This window comes from Talpa occidentalis, unplaced genomic scaffold, assembly GCF_014898055.3.
Source record: "Talpa occidentalis isolate TD23 unplaced genomic scaffold, MPIMG_talOcc4v2.1 talOcc4.10, whole genome shotgun sequence".
Taxonomy (NCBI): Eukaryota; Metazoa; Chordata; class Mammalia; order Eulipotyphla; family Talpidae; genus Talpa; species Talpa occidentalis.
In genome coordinates, this window is record NW_023600993.1 from 88,953,741 (window position 1) to 88,971,613 (window position 17,873).

At 53.1% G+C, this 17,873-nt stretch overlaps 1 protein-coding gene across 1 annotated transcript in view; it reads right to left on the bottom strand.

Moving 5' to 3' along the window:
- Positions 1-17,873, bottom strand: part of ANGPT4 (angiopoietin 4) — a 34,575-nt gene that overhangs the window by 10,581 nt on the left and 6,121 nt on the right. Inside the window, exons 2-5 of the mRNA XM_037497551.2 lie at positions 8,699-8,854; positions 7,219-7,340; positions 4,154-4,386; positions 1,154-1,269 (exon numbers count right to left, since the gene is read on the bottom strand). Coding sequence (XP_037353448.1) covers positions 1,154-1,269; positions 4,154-4,386; positions 7,219-7,340; positions 8,699-8,854 — 627 coding nt within the window. The remainder of the gene's footprint in view (positions 1-1,153; positions 1,270-4,153; positions 4,387-7,218; positions 7,341-8,698; positions 8,855-17,873) is intronic.

The window sequence follows — 17,873 nt, forward strand, 5'->3', positions numbered from 1 at the left end:
ACTTTGGCTGCAGGAATAGAGGCTCTGAGATGATAAAGGTCTGCTCAGAGAGAGAAAACAGTGGTATCTGGTGGGGGTGGCAGAGAGGGCAGGAAGGGCAACTGAAGCCTAGAGAGCAGGATGGATTTGGCCAAGTCAAGTCAGTTAAAAGGACAGCTGAGGTTTGAGTGCAGATCTATTGCATCCAAAGCCAGTTTCCCTCTCTATGAGGGTTTTTGAATGTCAGCCATTCACAGCTGCCTGAGTGCCTGCGTTTACTTAATTTCATATAGAACATTCACTTAAATAATGATGTCCTTGGGGCCTCCCTGGTGGCGCAAGGGGTTAAGCACCGCACTATGAAGCAATCCGCAGCCTCTGCAGCATGAATTCCATCCCCCACGGGCCAGCGAGCAACCCACATGGTGAGGCAGACCTCTCCTGTCTCACCCTCTGCTCCCCTCAGCAGTGTATTTCAGTAGGTCAGCCTGTTCTGTTCCCCACTCTGTCTCTGGTGAATCCTCTCACCCCCACACCTCTGGCCTGTACCCCAGCTCTTGTATACATAAAGAAAGAAAGAAAGAAAAGAAAGGAAAGAAAAAGAAAAGGGAATTATGAAGTGGGAAGATTGGCCAGTTATTCCCCAGACTCTGCCACATCAGGGCCTGACTGCCCAAAGCTCCCTTTTGATGCCCATACTTTCCCTCGACCCCCTCCCCATCTGGTGTCTGGACCTCAAAGCTCAGGGCAACCTTGGGAGCCATTCCTTGAAGGTGGTGGGATCTCTACCAGCCTGGTCCCTAATTTCCCACATGGAGCAGAGCCCCCACAGCTGCCTTCGACAGGACTACATGTATACTAGAATAAACTTCCTTGCATGAAGTCCCTGGAAGCTCAGGGTTTATCTGTTATGTCAGTTAGCATTACCTCAACCAGCACAGAACTATTTCCTACCATTCCAGCTCAAAGCTTTCTGGAGAAGATGCAGAGGAAAAGCACTTCCAACTTTCTGCTTTAACCCCATCATCTGATCCCTGATGGGTGGGCGGGGGGGCTCCAGAAGGGAGGGCCATCCCATCTTCTGTGGTATCTCAGATGCAGTACCAGGCCCGAAGCTGATGGAGGTGGGTCTGTCTGAGAGGCCCCTGGCTCCCTCCCCAGGAAACCCCCTGACCTTCCTGGGCTCGGTCATATTGGCCACATGGATGATGTAGACACCACTGGCATTGGCCCCGATGCGCTGGATTTCCGCACAGTCCTGGAACACCTGGTCAGCTGCCCTCACGGAAGCTGCAATGGGACAAAGCAAAAACAATTGGAAGTGAGCTAAGAGAGGAAAGGGGCCAGGTCCTGCTGTGGGCCAGGTCCTGGAGTGGAGGTGCTGGGGACAAGGAGCTGAATCAGACCTGGGAAGGTTTCCTAGAGGAGGTGGCAGTGATCTGGAACATGGAATAGGATCAGAAGTCACTCAGCTGGAGAAGGGGAGGGTGTTCCGGCAGAGAGAACAGCATATACAAAGGGTCCAAGGTAGGAACCATCTGGGGTATGCAAGAAAGGGGGTGCAGTGAGGGGAAATGACTGTGCCTGCGGCCCACACCACAGGGGCAGAGCTCAGGCCAGAGAGCTCTGGCTTTGATGACTTGAGAAGAGTGGGGCAGGGCTGGCAGGATGGGGTCACCAAGGAGGGAGCAATGAGGCTGGATTTCAGTGGGGTGAGACTTCCTGTTTTGGTCCCACCCTTCAATCTGGACCCTGGGTCCTGGATCTGGACTTCTGTTGGAAGGAGGCTCCTTGTTCCCATTGGAACCTGTGCACAAACTCCAGGGTCAGAGTCTCCACAGTCCCTGGTCCCTGGGGAACTGCTGTCCAGCCAGGCGAGGGTGGAGTGGTAAGGGGGTAGGGGTGGAGGGGCTGGGTTGGGAGATGCTGGACTGGGAAGCAGCAGGAACAACCCAACTTACCCTGTGCGTGAGGGCAGAGCTGGGAGCTGGCCTCAGATGCCAGCCACCCTTTCAAGACTCCCTCGTTAACACCAGTAGTGATAACAACTATAATAAACAGCAAAAGTGAAAAAACCACCACATATTGTAGTGTTTCTTAGCCAGGTACTACAAGGGGCAATTGGGGGCCGGGAAAATATTTTCTGGAGGGATTAGAGTTAGGATGGACTCTCACAGTTTGGTCCCGATCTGCCCTGCCCTCCCTTCTCCCTGAAACCATACCAGCTTCATCCCCTTTAACCCTAAGCACTGAGTTCAGTCCCTTTGTGTGCATGACTATCTGCAAGAGCTCTCCGAGATAGGCACTATGATTATTCCCATTTTATAGGCGAGGAAAATTGAGGCTCTGAGACATTAAATGACTTGGGCAGGTCCCAGGGAAGCAGCCAGAGCGTGGACCCTGGTGCATCCGCTGCAGAGCCAGCGCCCTTCTTCCTGCTCCCCTCCCTGGGGGTTTCCGAGCCAGAGCAGACCTAGCTAGCAGACCTTACAATGAGCGCCTCCGCTGATGCTGTTCCTGGGTCAGGATTTTCCTACCCATGACCCCCTCCATCCAACCACGTGTGCGCTCTGAGTTCTCCCCACCTGACCAGCCTTCACCTGCCCAGGACAAAGTCATACAGAGAGGGTGCAGGCTGCCTGCTAGGATGCCTGGTTCCTGTGCCTCCTCTGTCCACACCTCTGTTCTACACCTGGTGACTAATCTAGTTTTTCTACCAAGGTAGGGGCGAACTCTCTAGTGCCTTCCCTGGGGACAGTGGGGCAGGAGGACCTAGTGCTTGGGCAAAGGGTGCCCAAGGTGAGGGACCTCCCACCCAGACAGATGCTCAGATATTTTGGCCACAGCTGGAGACTGGGTTAGCGGTGAGGAGAGGCATGGAGCCCAGGCCCCATTCCTTGGACTGAGCTACAAGACACCCACACGTGGGATTCATTTCGGCAGCCTCACTGCCAGCACTCTGCACAAGCCGGCGATGGGTCAGGTCACCACATCTCCTGGCATGGAAGGTCTCTCCCTGTCCCGCCAGCGGCTTCCTTGGGGCCTCAAGCCCCTACCCTGGAGGGCTGCCTTCGATGGAGCCTCTGCCCCCCAAATCACTGCCAGCCACAGTGCCTGGAACTCATCACTATTGCTTGATTCCTTGTGCCCCAAAGGCTTTCCCACTCCCCCATGGAGAACCAGCACCGGTGGGAATGCTCCCCTTGACCTTTCTCGCTCATCAAATCAGTCTCCATCTCCGGGTTCCCATCAGGCTTCCTAAAACCTTGTCTCACCCTATTCAAAATCCTCCCATGCTCCCCTCCACGCTGCCCTCAGGTTAAAGTCCCTCCTCCTTAGCAGATTTTTGGCCTTTCATGGTTGGGAAATCTCAGGAACACAGCTAGCAGAGCACCTGGCACAGAGGCATCGCTACATCTTGCTCTTCCTCTCCTTCCCTCAGAGACCCGCAGACAGGGCGCTCAGCATTTTTGCAAGAGAAGGGGCCGTGGTGATATTGCTCGCTGCTGTGTCCCCAGCATCCTGCACTGGGGCTGGCACACAGTGGGTGTATTTGTTGACTGAGTGATTGGAACTGAAACCCAGGATGCCTTGGCTACCCGGAGGGGCCCCACCAGGAGTCAGCAAGGGCTGGGGAGCTGGCCTAGGCATTGTTCTCCTTTCTCAGAAACCAGGGCCAGAGATGCCTCCTCACCTCTGCTGGGTTCTCTTGGGCTTAGAAGCAGGCTTCTTGGGGCTCATTGGGTCCAAACTTTCTGTTCTTTAGATTGGGAAACTGATTCCACAGTGGGTGGGGCAAGCCTAAGCAAGTGGGAATGGAGGCTAGATCCTGGAGCCCAAATGTGCCAGTTTGGGTTGATGGTGTCTTTGTTATTACCACCATCATCACCTCCATTAAATAGATGGGAAAACTGAGCTCAAGTGAAGGACAAGGTCATGCCAAGGTCAGGGGTAAAAGTTATAAAGTCAAGGGTAAAAAGAGTCTGGGTTGGTTCCTCTGAGAACTTTTGCTGTGGACACCGTCATTTTTGTGGTTTGTCCTTCTTTCTATTTCACACGTGAAGGAGCCTTTCCCTAGGTGGCTTCCAGGCCCCAGCGTCAACTCGGAGGGAAAGTGGGGTCTCCCTCCCCTCACTTGCCCTCCTCCCACACCCAAGCGCACCCGCTTGCTCACCAGGGCCCTGGGCCATGACGCGCACCAGGCGCTGCACGGATTCCAGCAGCTGGCGCTGCTGGCGCTGCAGGAGGCTGGAGTTGCTGCTGGCAGCGCGCAGGCTGCGCTCGAGGCCGGCGAGGGCGCCGCTCTGGCGGCCCAGGAGGCGCCGCAGCCGCTCCTTCTCGCCGCGGAGGCTGGTCAGCTCCGCTTGCTGCTGCGTCTCCAGGGCGAGCACCCGCGTCTCCAGCGCGCTGAGGGGTGGGGACCACGGAGGTGAGGACGCACAGGGGTGAGCCCCATGTCTCCACCATGCATTCACTCTCGTGCGCTTTCTTATGGGTCCTGGGGTGATCGCGGTCAAGACAGGTAGAAACCTGCCCAGGCTTACAGTCTGAGGCTCTGTGCCCACCGATGGAATGGGGAGACGGGGGAAAAAGACTCGCCTTGGGTAAGGATGATTGGGGTCCAGTAGAGGAAGAAAATGGGGATGCGAAGGACATGCGGCAACCAGGAGGCCATTATCAAATCCCAAACATGCTTGCCCTTTGAGCAGTCCACACGCAGGAGGTAACCCCCAGGGAGGTGGGCAAGAATGCCCATTAGGAGACTGAGCATAATGGGGGTGGAGGGGAAGTCAGCCTAAATGCTCAGCCAAGATTGCCTGAGTCTGTTCTGTTTTGATGTCCCTGAAAATGTTCTGGAGCCACAGAGAGGAAGAAGGCGGTGTGCATTTGCACAGAATTGGTAAGATGCCCAGGACTTGGCGTGGAACAACCCTGGCACATCAGGGCCTCTAGTCTAACTCCACTGGTCAGAAGAGAAAAAAGAAAGAGAAGAAAAGTATTAATGTCCATATAGAAGGACACCGGTGAGCTCACAGGAAAGCTGTGGAAAGACAGGAGGAGGACACAGTGGTGTCTGTGCTTGTAGGGAAAGTGAAGGGAAATCCACTACGTGCTCTTGCTTCAAAGGCAGGATTTGAGTGGATGGAGATGGCAGGAGAAAGAGGGGGCAGGTGGAGGGACCAAATTCTCTTTCATTCCGTGTAGATCACTGTCGTCTGATGATATAACACACAGGAGGCATTTGGTAACGGGTTTAAAAAAAAGAAGAATTTAAAAAAGAAAGATGCTTTTGACTCAGCACTTCTGATTTGGTCATTTTAGCCTACAGATTTGCTCACAGGTGTGTGCCATGAGATTTGGGAATATTAGCGGTGGCATCACTGGCTGGAGTGTGAGAGACTGGAAACCACCTCACTGCCTGCTCCCCAGGGACTGGGGGGTGTAACTAGAGGGACAGCCACGCAGCCAGACTTCATATAGTTGGAGAAAAGAATAGTCAAGTGTGTCATGCAATTATAGAACCTTTTCCAGGGTAACTGAAAAAAACACAATCGAGGTGTAGAAGAGATGGAATGCTGCATTTGCGTTTTAAGAAAGCAAAAAGGGGCCTATACTTTCACGTTTGTTTGCACATCCGTGAGAAACCCTGGAGTATAAGTTATAGGATATCAGCTCCTCAAGGACATGGATTTTTGTCTGTTCATTTCTGTAACTCCAGTATTTACAATTATGTCTAACACATGGTAAGAGCTCAAAAAGTAAACGTTGCTTGAATGAATGTAAGAACACACAAGAAGTATGGAGCAGCAGTCTCTCTGCTGGGTGGCTGAGGGGGCGGGGTGGCAGGGAAACATTTTCCTGTATCTGAGGTTGTGCTGGCCCATTCTCCAGAGTAAAAAAAGAGGCCAGCCAGGGCAGAAGGAATTTCCCCTGGGTCCCCAAATATGGCACAGGCAGAGAGAATTTGGGCACACCTGGATTCTGGAGCCCTAGCTGTCTGTCTGGGCCCAGAACCTATTCATGACATACTCCATCTTCACTGGTTTCTAGGCATCTGCTGCCAATTTAGAGTGATTGACAGTGTCCCAGTCCTCGCTCTCCCACACCTTGGGGTAGGAGGACAGAATGAGTAGTGGGCACACTATCATTAACCGTGCACAGATGAGAGGGAGCTGGCCTGTCCTGGGGCCTTATCAGGACCCAGCAGGTGTAAAATAGCATTGCGCCCATACACAGGCCGCTAGTGGCTGCCTGGGCATTGCCTCTCCAGCTCCCTGACCTAGGCAGTTTTTTTCCTCTGCTCAGCTGGAAACTAAGATGAAATCAGCCTCAGACATCCGGGGTTTTTTTGGCCTTATCTGCTCCCCATGACTCTTTTTTTCCTTTGTAATTTAAAGGGTGTTCCCTGCATGCATGTTTGCTTATAAATGCAGAGACTCTGCTAGGGTAGACAAGAAACTGGGAACTATGGTTGCTTCTGGGGAGGGGAATTGTTGGGTGACATCAGATTTGTTAATTTTAAATAAATCAATTAAAATGTACAGGGTAAATTGTATGGTAAGTACTTTCTAGCTCAATAAAACTTTAAACATTTCTAAAATACATAAAGGAAGGAAGGGAGGGAAGGAGGGAGAGAGAAAAGGAAGAAAAAGGAAAAAGAGAAAGAATCAGGGTGTTCTGAGTACAAGGAAAATGCTTGTCCCTGCACCACCCAGTTCAGAGTAGCCAGGCTGTGATTCCTTGGCCCTCAGCCCAGCCCCAGCGTTCACCTTCTCTCCTGGCTTCCAGTGCAAGGCCCTAGATTCAAGCCAATTAGTTTTCTTGAGATAGGTGTTTCAATACAAGGTTTCTCCAGTGTCTCTGGCTGAAGAGACTGTAGAAGAGTTGGAATAATAACAGAAACCGGTGCCTAACATATCAGTGGCCCAATGCAATAAATATCTTTCTGTTCCTCAAGACTCAATCAAATCACTTATTCAGCATATGGATGACTTACTATGTCCTAATTATATTGAAGTCACTTTTTGTTGACTGGCCTGACCTGCCCCAGCCTTAGCACTAGTCCACATCCCCGAAATGATCCCTCACTTCAGTCCTAACCCAGGCCCTTAGATCTGGCCCCAGCCCGGTCCTGGCTCTGGTACTGACCCTGGGCCCCAAGCCCACTTGGAACCCAGCCTGGCCCTGGCCCCCAGACCCAGCCCTCACCCAGCCTGGTGCCAGGGTGCCAGTGCCCACCTGTTGCGGCCCTGCAGCTGGTGGAGCTCATGGCCCTGCAGGAGCAGCTGCTTCTCCAGCTTGTTGGTGGACAGTGAGGTCTCCAGCAGCTGGATCTCCATCCTTGATGTCTGGTTTAGAACCTGCCCCAGCAAGCAGGAGGAGGTGGGGGTTAAGCATGCCCTGCACATACCCTGCCCAGCAGCAACCCCCTACCCAAAGGCAGTGTCATTCCAGAAACGTGCTGACCTATTTCCTCCCTCCCAGTGGTTGGTTACTGTGGTCATTGTTTCATTCATTCATTCATTCATTCATTCATTGGTCTTAATTGAGTTTAGGATCTGCTTCTTAAATTTCTTCACTCTTGTCACTGCACATGGCGTTTCTTTTCTTCCTGCTGATCAGGCCCCAGGAAGAGTCATCCTTGACCTGCATATCCAGTCCATCAGCAAGTCCTGCCAACTCCACCTTCCAAATGGGTGCCTGTACCCACCCCTACCCCTATGGTCTAGTCTCTGCTCAGCAGCATTTTAAATGTCGCCCTTCTTTTCAAAATCTTCCTGTGCTGCCCACAGGACATTGTAAAAACCCCAGGCCTCTCCATGGCCCACAAGTCCTGCTGATTCAGTATGGCCCCATCGTCCCTCTAACCCTTTGCTGCCACCATCTCCTTAGGTCACCTCAGTTGCACTGGCTCCTGCATGTTCCTGGAGCTTGCCAGCACAGCCCCACCTGTGGGTCTTTGCACACGCTGTGGTTCCTGTCTGGGACACTGTCCCCGGGGCCCTGGCTCCATTCCTACCTTCTCAGTGTGCCTTCCTGGCCTCACTGTCGAAACTTGCAACTCATTCCCTGCTGCCACTCCCAGCACATACTCCTCATTGCTCCAGTATAATGTCCACGCTGCTTCTCCTTAGCACTCTCACCAGCTCACACACACACACGTGTTATTTATACTAGTTGTTTTCTTGGTGTTTATTAGAAAGGACGCTCTATGCCCATTTTATCTACAGCTATGAAGGTCAAACAGCACCTGTCATGTAATGGGGATTCAACAAAACCCGGGCCTCGTGTCATTCATCTCTTCATCCATTCATTTACTCACCTGTTCCCCCCACCCTCTTTGCTGCTCCCCGTGCCTCTTCTCTCAGACAGAATATTTTATTATCCATTTTCTCTGGTGTACAGTAAGGCCCCTGAGGGCGGGGGCAAATGTGCTGCTGCCCCCTCATTCCAGGGCCCAGCACATCCCTGGACACTAGAGTCACAGGCAGAAGAGCCAAATCTAGTGCCTTCCCTCAGGGGGCTCGTGGCCTGGTGGGAGGGTTTTGTAACAGCATCATGGTGGGGGCCTCAGGGGTTCCAGCCCCAGAGGAGGCCCTAAACTCAGCCAGGGACAAAGGTCAAGGCAAGACAACTTGGGCTGTGAGCCAGCCTTACTGGCCACCCTCTGCCCCCAAAGAGGCTCCACCTCCAGTGCCACCCGCTCACCCCTGGGTACCTGAGCCTCCACATCAGTCAGCTTTCGGGTCTGGGCGGTGGTCTGGTTCAAGAGGCTGGTGCCCAGCTCCAGCATGGTGGCTGTCTGGTTCTGGACCATGTCCTGCTGGGCCTGGGTCAGCTCTGACTTCAAGTTCATCTGGATGTATCTTTCTAGCTGTGGGGAGACCAAGGGCTGGGGTCATGGGTAGGGTCTAGAAGAAAGCTCCTGTCCTCTCCACGTGTGTTCAGGGAAGGACACAGAGCAAACAGGGGAGGCCTCCCTATACGCCAGGCCACCATTACTTCTCACCTGGACTTTTCCAGAAGTTTTCTCCCTGGCCTCTCTTGTCCCCTACATGGTCTACACAGTCCATCCTCCACTCGCCAGCCAAAGGGATCCTGTTAAACTTAAGTCAAATTATATTCGTCCTCTGCTCTAAACCCTCCCTGGGTTTTCATCACATTCAGAAGAAATGCCAAAATCCTCCCCGTGACTGTAGCCTGCTCCATGACCTAGCCTTTTGCCACCACCTGATTTCCTTCCTATTTCTTTCTCCTTTATCCCACTCCAGAAACCTGGCCTGTACGACACCTCTCCAACACAGCGAACATGTGGCTTCCCCAGGGCATTTGCACATGCTGTTTCCTCTGCCTGGAGCTCACCCCCTCCCCCATTCCCATCTGCATGGCTCACTTGCTACAGTCATTTCATGTTTCTTTCTAGTACTTATCACACTCTGACTTTATAGTGCTTATTTGTCTATTGTCAGTTTGATATAAATCAGGGACTTGGTCTTATTCACCACTTCATATCTAGCGCAATGCTTAGTGAACACTGGGTGCTCATCAGTATATGGTCAATGAATCGATGGAAAGAGGGGAGTGGTAAGGGTCAGAGCATAGCCCCCAATGTCATGCCCATCACCCAACTTCCTAGGGCTAAGCCACTCAGCAGATGGGGGGGCCCTATCTTCCTTCATACAATCTTGCAGATCCCTCTGCCAAAGTGAACTTTCTGCTTTATGGTTCTCTCTATTTGCCAAACAGGGCTGAACCAGCCAGCTTCCAAGGGCGCTCCCAGCTCTGATCCCATATGCTAACGTTCATTTCTTTGACAGGGCTGCTTTCTTTCCCAAGATCAGGAGAGCTGGTTTGGCTTGAGGCCAGGATCGAGTTGCAAAGGTGAACAGTGTGTTCTCAGGGCTCAGTGCCCATGGGCAGAGAGCTGGCGCTCCTCCTCCACTCCCTCTTCATTCTGGCCTTGCGCCACCTTCCCTACCCCTGGCCCGGGTTCCTTCTCACCCTCGTGCTCAGTCTTCCTGGAGGTCCAACAGGGCAGCTCCCAGGGTTCCTGGGAAGACTGATGCTCTCCAGGGGAGGTGGTGACCTTGGCAGGGGGGCCAGGCTCCAGCTGCTTCCTCCTTGTCTCTCTTCCCTCTTCCATTTCCACTGTCTGCTCCCATCCCTCTTTCCTTCCGCCCCTCCAAGTGCTTGTGAAGGAGCACACTCCATTGTAGTGCAATGTCAAATCCTGAAGGGGGCGCACATGGGCAGGACTGGGAGTGATTCTAGGCCTGGTGTGCTCCCGGTGTGCTCTCCAAGTGTGCTCCTTGGATCAATATCATCTGGGAACTTATAGGAAATGCAAATTTCTGGGTCCCACCCCAGATACCACCCCACCCCTAGAATAACGAACTCAGCAGTGTTGCCCAGCCCTGCAGGTGAACTTGAAGCTTCCTCCAATGTGAGAACATGGTGCAGAGGTCCCAAAGGGACCTGAGGGAAACAAGCACGTCCAGGTTTCTTAAGACCTTGGTGCCCTTGGCCCTGTCCCTCCTCCTTGCATTGTCCATTCCCCGACTCTCAGTCCCCTGTTGCACACACGTACTGTCTTTTAATAAAGACTGTCTTCTAAAAATTAGAGAACAATGTCCTTGATTCCTGCAGCCCCTTCCAGCAGCAGTTCCAATTTTTTTGCTCCCCTCAACAACAAATGAACAATTTTCTCAACTCCATACTTACCCTTATCTTTAAAAATATTATATTCTTACAGTTTATGTCACACTTACAATAAAGAATAATGTAATGAAATCTGTGTGTTTTACCAAGTTCAAAAAAATATGTAACCTGAGTCCTGTGCACTCCCAGGTCTGCTTCCCTAGCTCTTGGGAACCCCTCTGTACTTGAAACTGCCTCCTTGTCATCCTCCTTGAATTCAAGGGAGACATCTGTGTTATCATCTTCTCCAACTCAGCAGCCTTCAACCCAGAGAGCAACCTCCTTTTTCTGGAATCATCTCTCAGATGCACTTTCTCCTAGTTTTCCATGTACCCCTTGTACCTTCTGGCCACCCCCTCTCTGATGCCTCATCTTTCTGTACACGATCTCCTGAGGTTCAGGGTCCTTAATGTGGGACCCTTTAAGAACCCACAAAGTTCTGTGAAAAGAATTCAGGGATAATAAATTTGTGTAAGAAAAAAATTTACATCTTTTGTTCATGAACCCGTAATAAAAATTTGGCATTTCCTTCAATTATGAGCCCAGGCCACAAACCGGAGCACTATTAGTTAACCCTGCAACTTCGTTAGGATAGAAATAAAAAAAATATTTTCGTGTCACAACATAGTTACAGTATCTTCAAATGCTATTTTTACTTAAGATTTTAGAATAATGGATACTCAAACTCACCACTGGGTAACACTACAATTATAGTGCAGATTTAACTTTTAGTATTTTGATTTGATTGTGACATTATTAGGTATTCCTGTGCTTATATTTTATGCCTTTAAAAATATTATTCTGACAGGAGGATCCATAAGCTTCACCCAGCTGCTTCTGCCTCCAGATACCAAAGGGCTGAGGCCCCAAATGCATCAGAACCCCGTGGCAGGCGTTAGAGTTGGTCGTGGGGCTCCCACATCCCATGTGCTGATGGGGGCGTCTCCACCTCCCACCCAAACTTCCCCCGTGAATGTCCACCGATTTGCCATCTCCGTGCGGGTGTCCAGCAGGGGTTGCATGCCAAGCATCCAACATGGAACCCTGATTCCTCAGCTCCCACTGCCCCATCTCCGCATGCTCACCTCATTCTCCTCTGTTTTCCCCTCATTCAGTGGCCTCCTCCAGGTCTTAAACCCCCAACGCAGACCTCATCCTTGACTCTTTTCTATTCCCGCTGCGCTCAGTCCGCTAGTAAGTTCTCACTACTATGATCTCTCTCTGAGTTTCGAATCCGATCTTGTCCCTCCACCCTGAGCCAGTTACCCCCACCCCCTGGTCAGCCTCTCACCGTCCCCACCATGCCTCTATCGGTGCCCACCCCCACCTCCGCTGGGATTCTAATGTTGGCTGGCTGGGCTGCACCAGGGTGGACGGGGTAAGCAGAGCTACGCTGAGGCTGCGCTGGGACTTCTCCACGAGTCACAAAACTGAACCTGCTGAGATGCAGACTCCCAGACCTGACAGTAAAACCTGAGCTGCCCTAGGTGGTCCAGCAGCAAGTTCGTTTCTGCAGTGAGACCTTCTCTGCCATCTCTCCCAAGTCTCTCATTTGCAGATGGACAAGCTGAGGCCAAGGAGACTTGCCCATGGTCACTGCCTGGCAGTCTGGGTTCTGTGACTCTTAACGCAGGGGCTTCTTCAGCTCTGCAGAGTTAGGCTGAGGACTCTGGGTTACTTGGGGTCATCTCAAGTGATGTGAGCTACCTCACTGCCCTCATTGGTCCCTCACTTGTATGGCGGCTGCAAATGGTTGGGTGGGTGGGGCAGAGGCCACCCACAGCTGGGGCCCATCACCCAATTTGCCATACCCGCCCACCAGCATGGGCTCTGGGATGGATAATGTGGCCCAGATGGGCACAGTTGGGCCACGCTGTGATTCTGGTGACTAATGTCAGCATTTGTGGTGGTGGGGGTTGGGTCTGACCCAGCGGTATGGCCCAGACCTCAGGCAACAGCTGGAAGGGTGGGGTAAGGACAGCAATGGAGGAACTGACCCGGACGGGATCGCCACCCTCCCTCAACCTCCAGGATCAGACCTGCCCCTTCTCTGTCACCCTCATGGTGACAAATTCTCAGGTGAGACGCGTGCGGGCCTGACCCCCGCCACCCTCTATCCTGCAAAGGGCTGAATTTTGGCCCTCGGCTACCAGCCACTCCCCTTGGCTTTGGGTTTGAGGCCTGGCTCTTCTACCTTCTAGCTGTGGCTTCAGTTCTCTGAATCTCTTTACTAATCTGTGACACGGGGACAGTAAACCCTGCTCCTGTTGGGGACAGAGCATTTGAAAATGACAGTGAAAGAAAGGGAGTTTTGACAGGCAGGGGTTGGGGGTGGAGGGAGGAAGGGTGTTGGAGAGGTAAGAGATGGGTATCGATGGATGAACAGTCTTAGCAGAAGGAAATCTGCTTTCTCCAGCATTATTTATATAAACACACTTCAACAGGCGAGTGGATATGCAAACTGTGGCCCATCCGTGCATTGGACCCTACTCAGCAATAAAAGGGCCTGAACTTCTGATAATTGCAACAACATGGATGTATCTTAGAGGGCTCCTCGGCGGAGCCCCCAGTGGGTCTTCAACTGTTACAGGGCCAAGAGTGCAGGGCCTTTCCTGCCGGAAAGGGGCCTGGCAAGTCACAGGTGCTTCATGAATATTTGTTACATTGAATGAGTGAGGGGGTTGGACCCTGCCCTCACCCCTTGCCCTGTCCCCTGCCTTCCTGGAAGAATTGGCTTTGAAATGAAGGATGCCAGAAGGCTCTGTGGTCCAGCCATCAGGAAACAGAACAGCAAGAAAGGGAAGAACAGCCTTTATAGAAAAATTAAGCCCCAGCCCATGCTGGCTCATGACTTGCTGCTTCCCGCCTTTGTGCCTCCATTTCCCCCTCCGTAGATGGTGTGATAACAGTACCACTCTGTGGGGTTGAAGGGAGGGGAGTCCCCATGTTCATGGCCATACACTCACTCCTGCCTCCAGAAGTGCCAGGCACATTAAGAGGTGCGCAGTGATTATTTGCTGAGAGAGCAAATGGGTCAGTTCACGTAGGGGGCAATGGATTGCCATAAAATGATTTTTGGGCTCCTAAAAATTAGTTTGGCTCTGCTGATCCAGCCCAGCCATGGTTAGAGCCTGTGATGGGAGGTGAAGCCAAAGAGGAGGCCAGAAGGCCAGAGAGCAGGACTGAACATAGACAAGATCAGGAAAGAAAGGGAAGCTGCCAAGGGAGAGGAACAGAAGGAGGCCCACAGTGAGGGGGGAACCAGCATGGGGTGTGTGAAGAAGGAATGTTCTAGATACGAGCATGAGACAGTTTGGGGCTCATTCATCTGTACAGTGTGCAGAGGCTGCACACATCTGTGCTGGGAGACAGCAGTGACCAGGATGGACTTGCTCTGTCAGCTGCCATGGCCTCCGCAGGCAGATCTCAGAACCACTGAGATGCTGGGCATGGCTCCGAGGCCTTACAACCTTACAAATATGGCCCCTTAAGTCCTCCACTCTCTCCTCGTTCCCATTTGACAGATGAAGAAGACACACAGAGAGAATGAGATCATTACCCAAGTCACACAGCTATGAGTGGCAGAGGTTGGATTGGAAAGTGGGCCTTTGGGGCCCAAAGATTACATCCTTACCACTTAGGGGTAGAGGGGAGCTGCTTGTGGCAGCCAGACTCCAAGAGGAGCCCAGAGATCCCTCCTCTGAGAACTCGAGTGTAGTCCCTCCCTTGCTGAGTTGGGACAGGCCCACCTCCCCCAACAGCACCCCCCCCCCCACCCGTGATCAATGGGGATATTGTCGAAATGTTGGAGTGCGATGTCATTACATTTTGGCTTCTGCCTCCTCCCCTGCTCTGGAAGAGGCTGAGGACCCACAAGCAGGCCTGTGAAGGGGCCCATCTTGAGAGGAGCTGAGAGGTCCCACCACTGACAGTTCCCACCTATCTGTGAACAGATCACTGGGAGGCCAGTGCCCCAGCCCCAGTTGAGCCTTCAGATGCCATCAGCCCCAGGTGACATCTGAGTGTAACTTCAGGAAGAAACCCCAGTTCACAGCTACCTGTTAAGTTGCTCCTGAATTTTCCTGACTGTCGGACAGACTACATGTTTTTTGTTATTTTAAGCTGCTAAATATTTTAGGGTAATTTGTTGCTCCACAACGGATAGCAGAGACTTCTTGGCAGAGATTACAGAGGTCTGGCCCTCTTGCTTCTAGGTCCTGCTCCCCTTGCTTGGCTGGTCACAACCCCACCCCATCACCCCCAGCCTCGGTGTCTTTGGGCTAATTTTGCAGCTTGTGAGCCTGATGTTAAGGGTTGGCCTCTCCTCCTCTGCCTTGTTTTAGGGTCCCCACTCGCCACCCTGGAATGCACAAGCCCTGACCCTGTGTTCAATGCAGACTGGCTTTTTCTGAGCAGCCAGACCAGGATTCCTTGGCTGTCTTCTCTCCTACACAAGATTCTGTTGCTTTTCTTCTAGGTTAGGGCTCAGAGCTTGCAGAGCGGTGGGCAGGGAGCCAGGGCTGGAGAGTGTCAGGGGCCAACAGGCTCTCGCGGAGGGATGCACTTGTCCACTTTCAGCCAAGCACCATTCCCGGCACAGGCCTGGCTTCTCCACTCCCAGCTGCAGCCCAGTCCAGTGTGGCCTGGAGCACTGCGTCGGGCCCTGGCTCCAGTCCCAGCCTTGCCATTCCCTTTCTCTGACAGTGATGCAGCTTCTCAAAACCTCAGTAGCCTCATCAAACAGGGCTCATGTTTTCTCCTTGCAGAGGGTCTGTGTGTTCCAAGGGGTCTGGAGCTTATCTGTTCCGTACAGTGCCCGGCACATGGTAGGGCTTATCAATATTTGTTGAGTATCTGTGGCCATCCTGCCTTCTGAGCCTCAACTTGCATGGAATGGATGGTGCTCAGGGTTTGCCCAAGGCGAGGGGGCCAGGGAGAGGACAAGGTATATTGGGGAGAGCCCTGTAGAGGGAGGGAGGACATGCCACGTCTGCCTCTGTCACTTGAGTCTCTTACTTGCTCATCTATGCTCCCAGTGGGCCCCTTTGCACTTCCCACGGAGGTTTCCTGTGGGGGATTCCCCTCATCTTCCTTCCTGGGCCCCACTTGGTGGCCACACTCTAGACCAAAGGATGTAGAGTTGGAGTCAGGAGTGAGGGGCCTAAACTCCAGGGGCGCTGTTCTCTGTATAAGGGGAGGTGGGTCCCCAGCTTCGAGGGCCCCCAGTCACCTCACCTATAGAAGCCCCAGATCTCCCCATGCTTTGCCTTGTTTTGTCCTCACCTGAGGTGTTTATGGTCATGACACTCACTTTGCAGATGAGGAAACTGAGGCCCAGGGAGGAGAAAAGGGGCTCTCCCTAGGTCATACAAGGCAGGAAGCAGAGCAGGTTGGAGTGAACTCCCTTTCTGACCAAGCTGAGCTGGCCTTCATGAGGCTCTCACTCCCTGCTGAGCCCTCTACCAAGCCCCGGAGATAACCTCAAAGCAGCTTCCACTAGAGCCCATTTCGCAGATAAGGACAGCGAGGCCCAGAGTGCCCAAGTGACTGACAACACAGGCCAGAAGCAGCAGAGCTTGGATTCTACTTGAGTCCGCTGGACCCTGAGGCCCACACTCAGCATCTGTGGGATTTACCCCAGGCCCTGGGCCAAGGATGGGGGTGGAACATGAGGACACCCAGATGGAGGCCCTGGGTCCTCTCAGTTCCAACGGCTCAGCCCAGCCTTTGTGAAAAAGCATAGCGGGGCTTTCCTTGGCTGAGGGGCTCCCTGGGAAGGGAAAAATCTAGTACCTGAGTTTCCCCTTTGGTGGCCAGCGGCTCTCTGCTCCCCAGGCGCCAACTGGGGGCCCAGGGGACCAGGTCATGAGGGAAATGTTTTGTTTATTAGCCCGGAAACTGGCTGTTGTGCTGAGCATGTGGGTTCTGGCCTCAGACCGGCTGGGTATGAGTCTGACCTCACACCTCCTGGCCATGTGGCCCTGGGCAAGTCACCCAACCTCTTGGTACCTCAGTTTTCTCATCTGTTAATAGGTGAGTAGCTATTTTCTCATCTGTTAATAGGTAGCTTCCCCAGGGCTCCCCCCCCCCCCCGCCCCCGCCCCGGGCTCAGTCACCTCAGACCCCACAGCTGGCTGTCGGGGCCGACTCTGAGGTTAGGCAAGTGCTCAATGACCAGAGTCTGGGCCGAGGAGCAGGCTCTGGGGCCTGATTCCTCATAATTCCTGCCCAAGGAGAGAAGAGGAGAGGCTTTGTGTACATCCCAGGTCGGCTCAGCTTTGGGGCCTGGAAGGAGAGAGCCAGAAACATGTGGCCTGTCCCCTTGGGAAGGCCTGGCCAAGCCACTTGAACAAATAAATCTGTCCTTGGGGAGGCCATGCAGGGGCCTGTCATTGCTGCCTGGGTCATGCCTCAGCTGAGGCCATCTGTGCCAGCCATTTATAGGCCCCTTTCTTGGAAAAATAGCCCCCTTCCTCCAAGAAGCAGATGCTGTGCTCCCATCCTCCAGCCTCACACTCAGAAAGGAGCCAGTGGTGAGGTTAGGAAATCAAATCCCAAGATATTTTGTTCTGCAACCGAGATTCATTTCTGTTTGGATAACTAAAGGCCGAAAATGCCAAGAATTTACAGGCAGCCTGAGGAGGCCGGAGCAGTTGGGAGTCCCAGGCCAGTTAGGGAGGGTCTCGGGCTGGGCCAGGACCCCACGCTATGCTCCCCCTGGGTGCGCTTTTGACCCATGTCCAGGCAGGCAAGGCTTTTTGACCGTGGGGCTTGGGGGCCAAGTTATTCTGAGGTTTGACGTCAGGGACCTGGAGCAAACAGCAAGGCTGAGGGCAGTGCCAGTTTGGGAGGCTCCTGCCCAGCCCCTGACCCTTCCCTGCTCAGCTTTGGGTACAGACGAGAAAAGAAAGAGCCCCAGCCAAGCAGCCTGGCTCTCCTGTGTGCACTGGGTCCTCTGGCATAGACAGAGCACGAAGCCGCTGGGGGAGGTAGAGGCAAGAGGGGAGGAGGATCGGAGAGACAGGGAGAGACTCAGGGGGGTGCCAGCCAGCCAGGAGAGGGGATCAGACAGCAATAGGAGCACATACTGTGAGTCAGCCTCCGCCCCCCATCACGGGCCCCAGGAGAGAGACCCACAGAGACAGAACAGAGAGTCAGAGACATACAGGGAGATAGGCAGAGAGGACCAGCTCCTG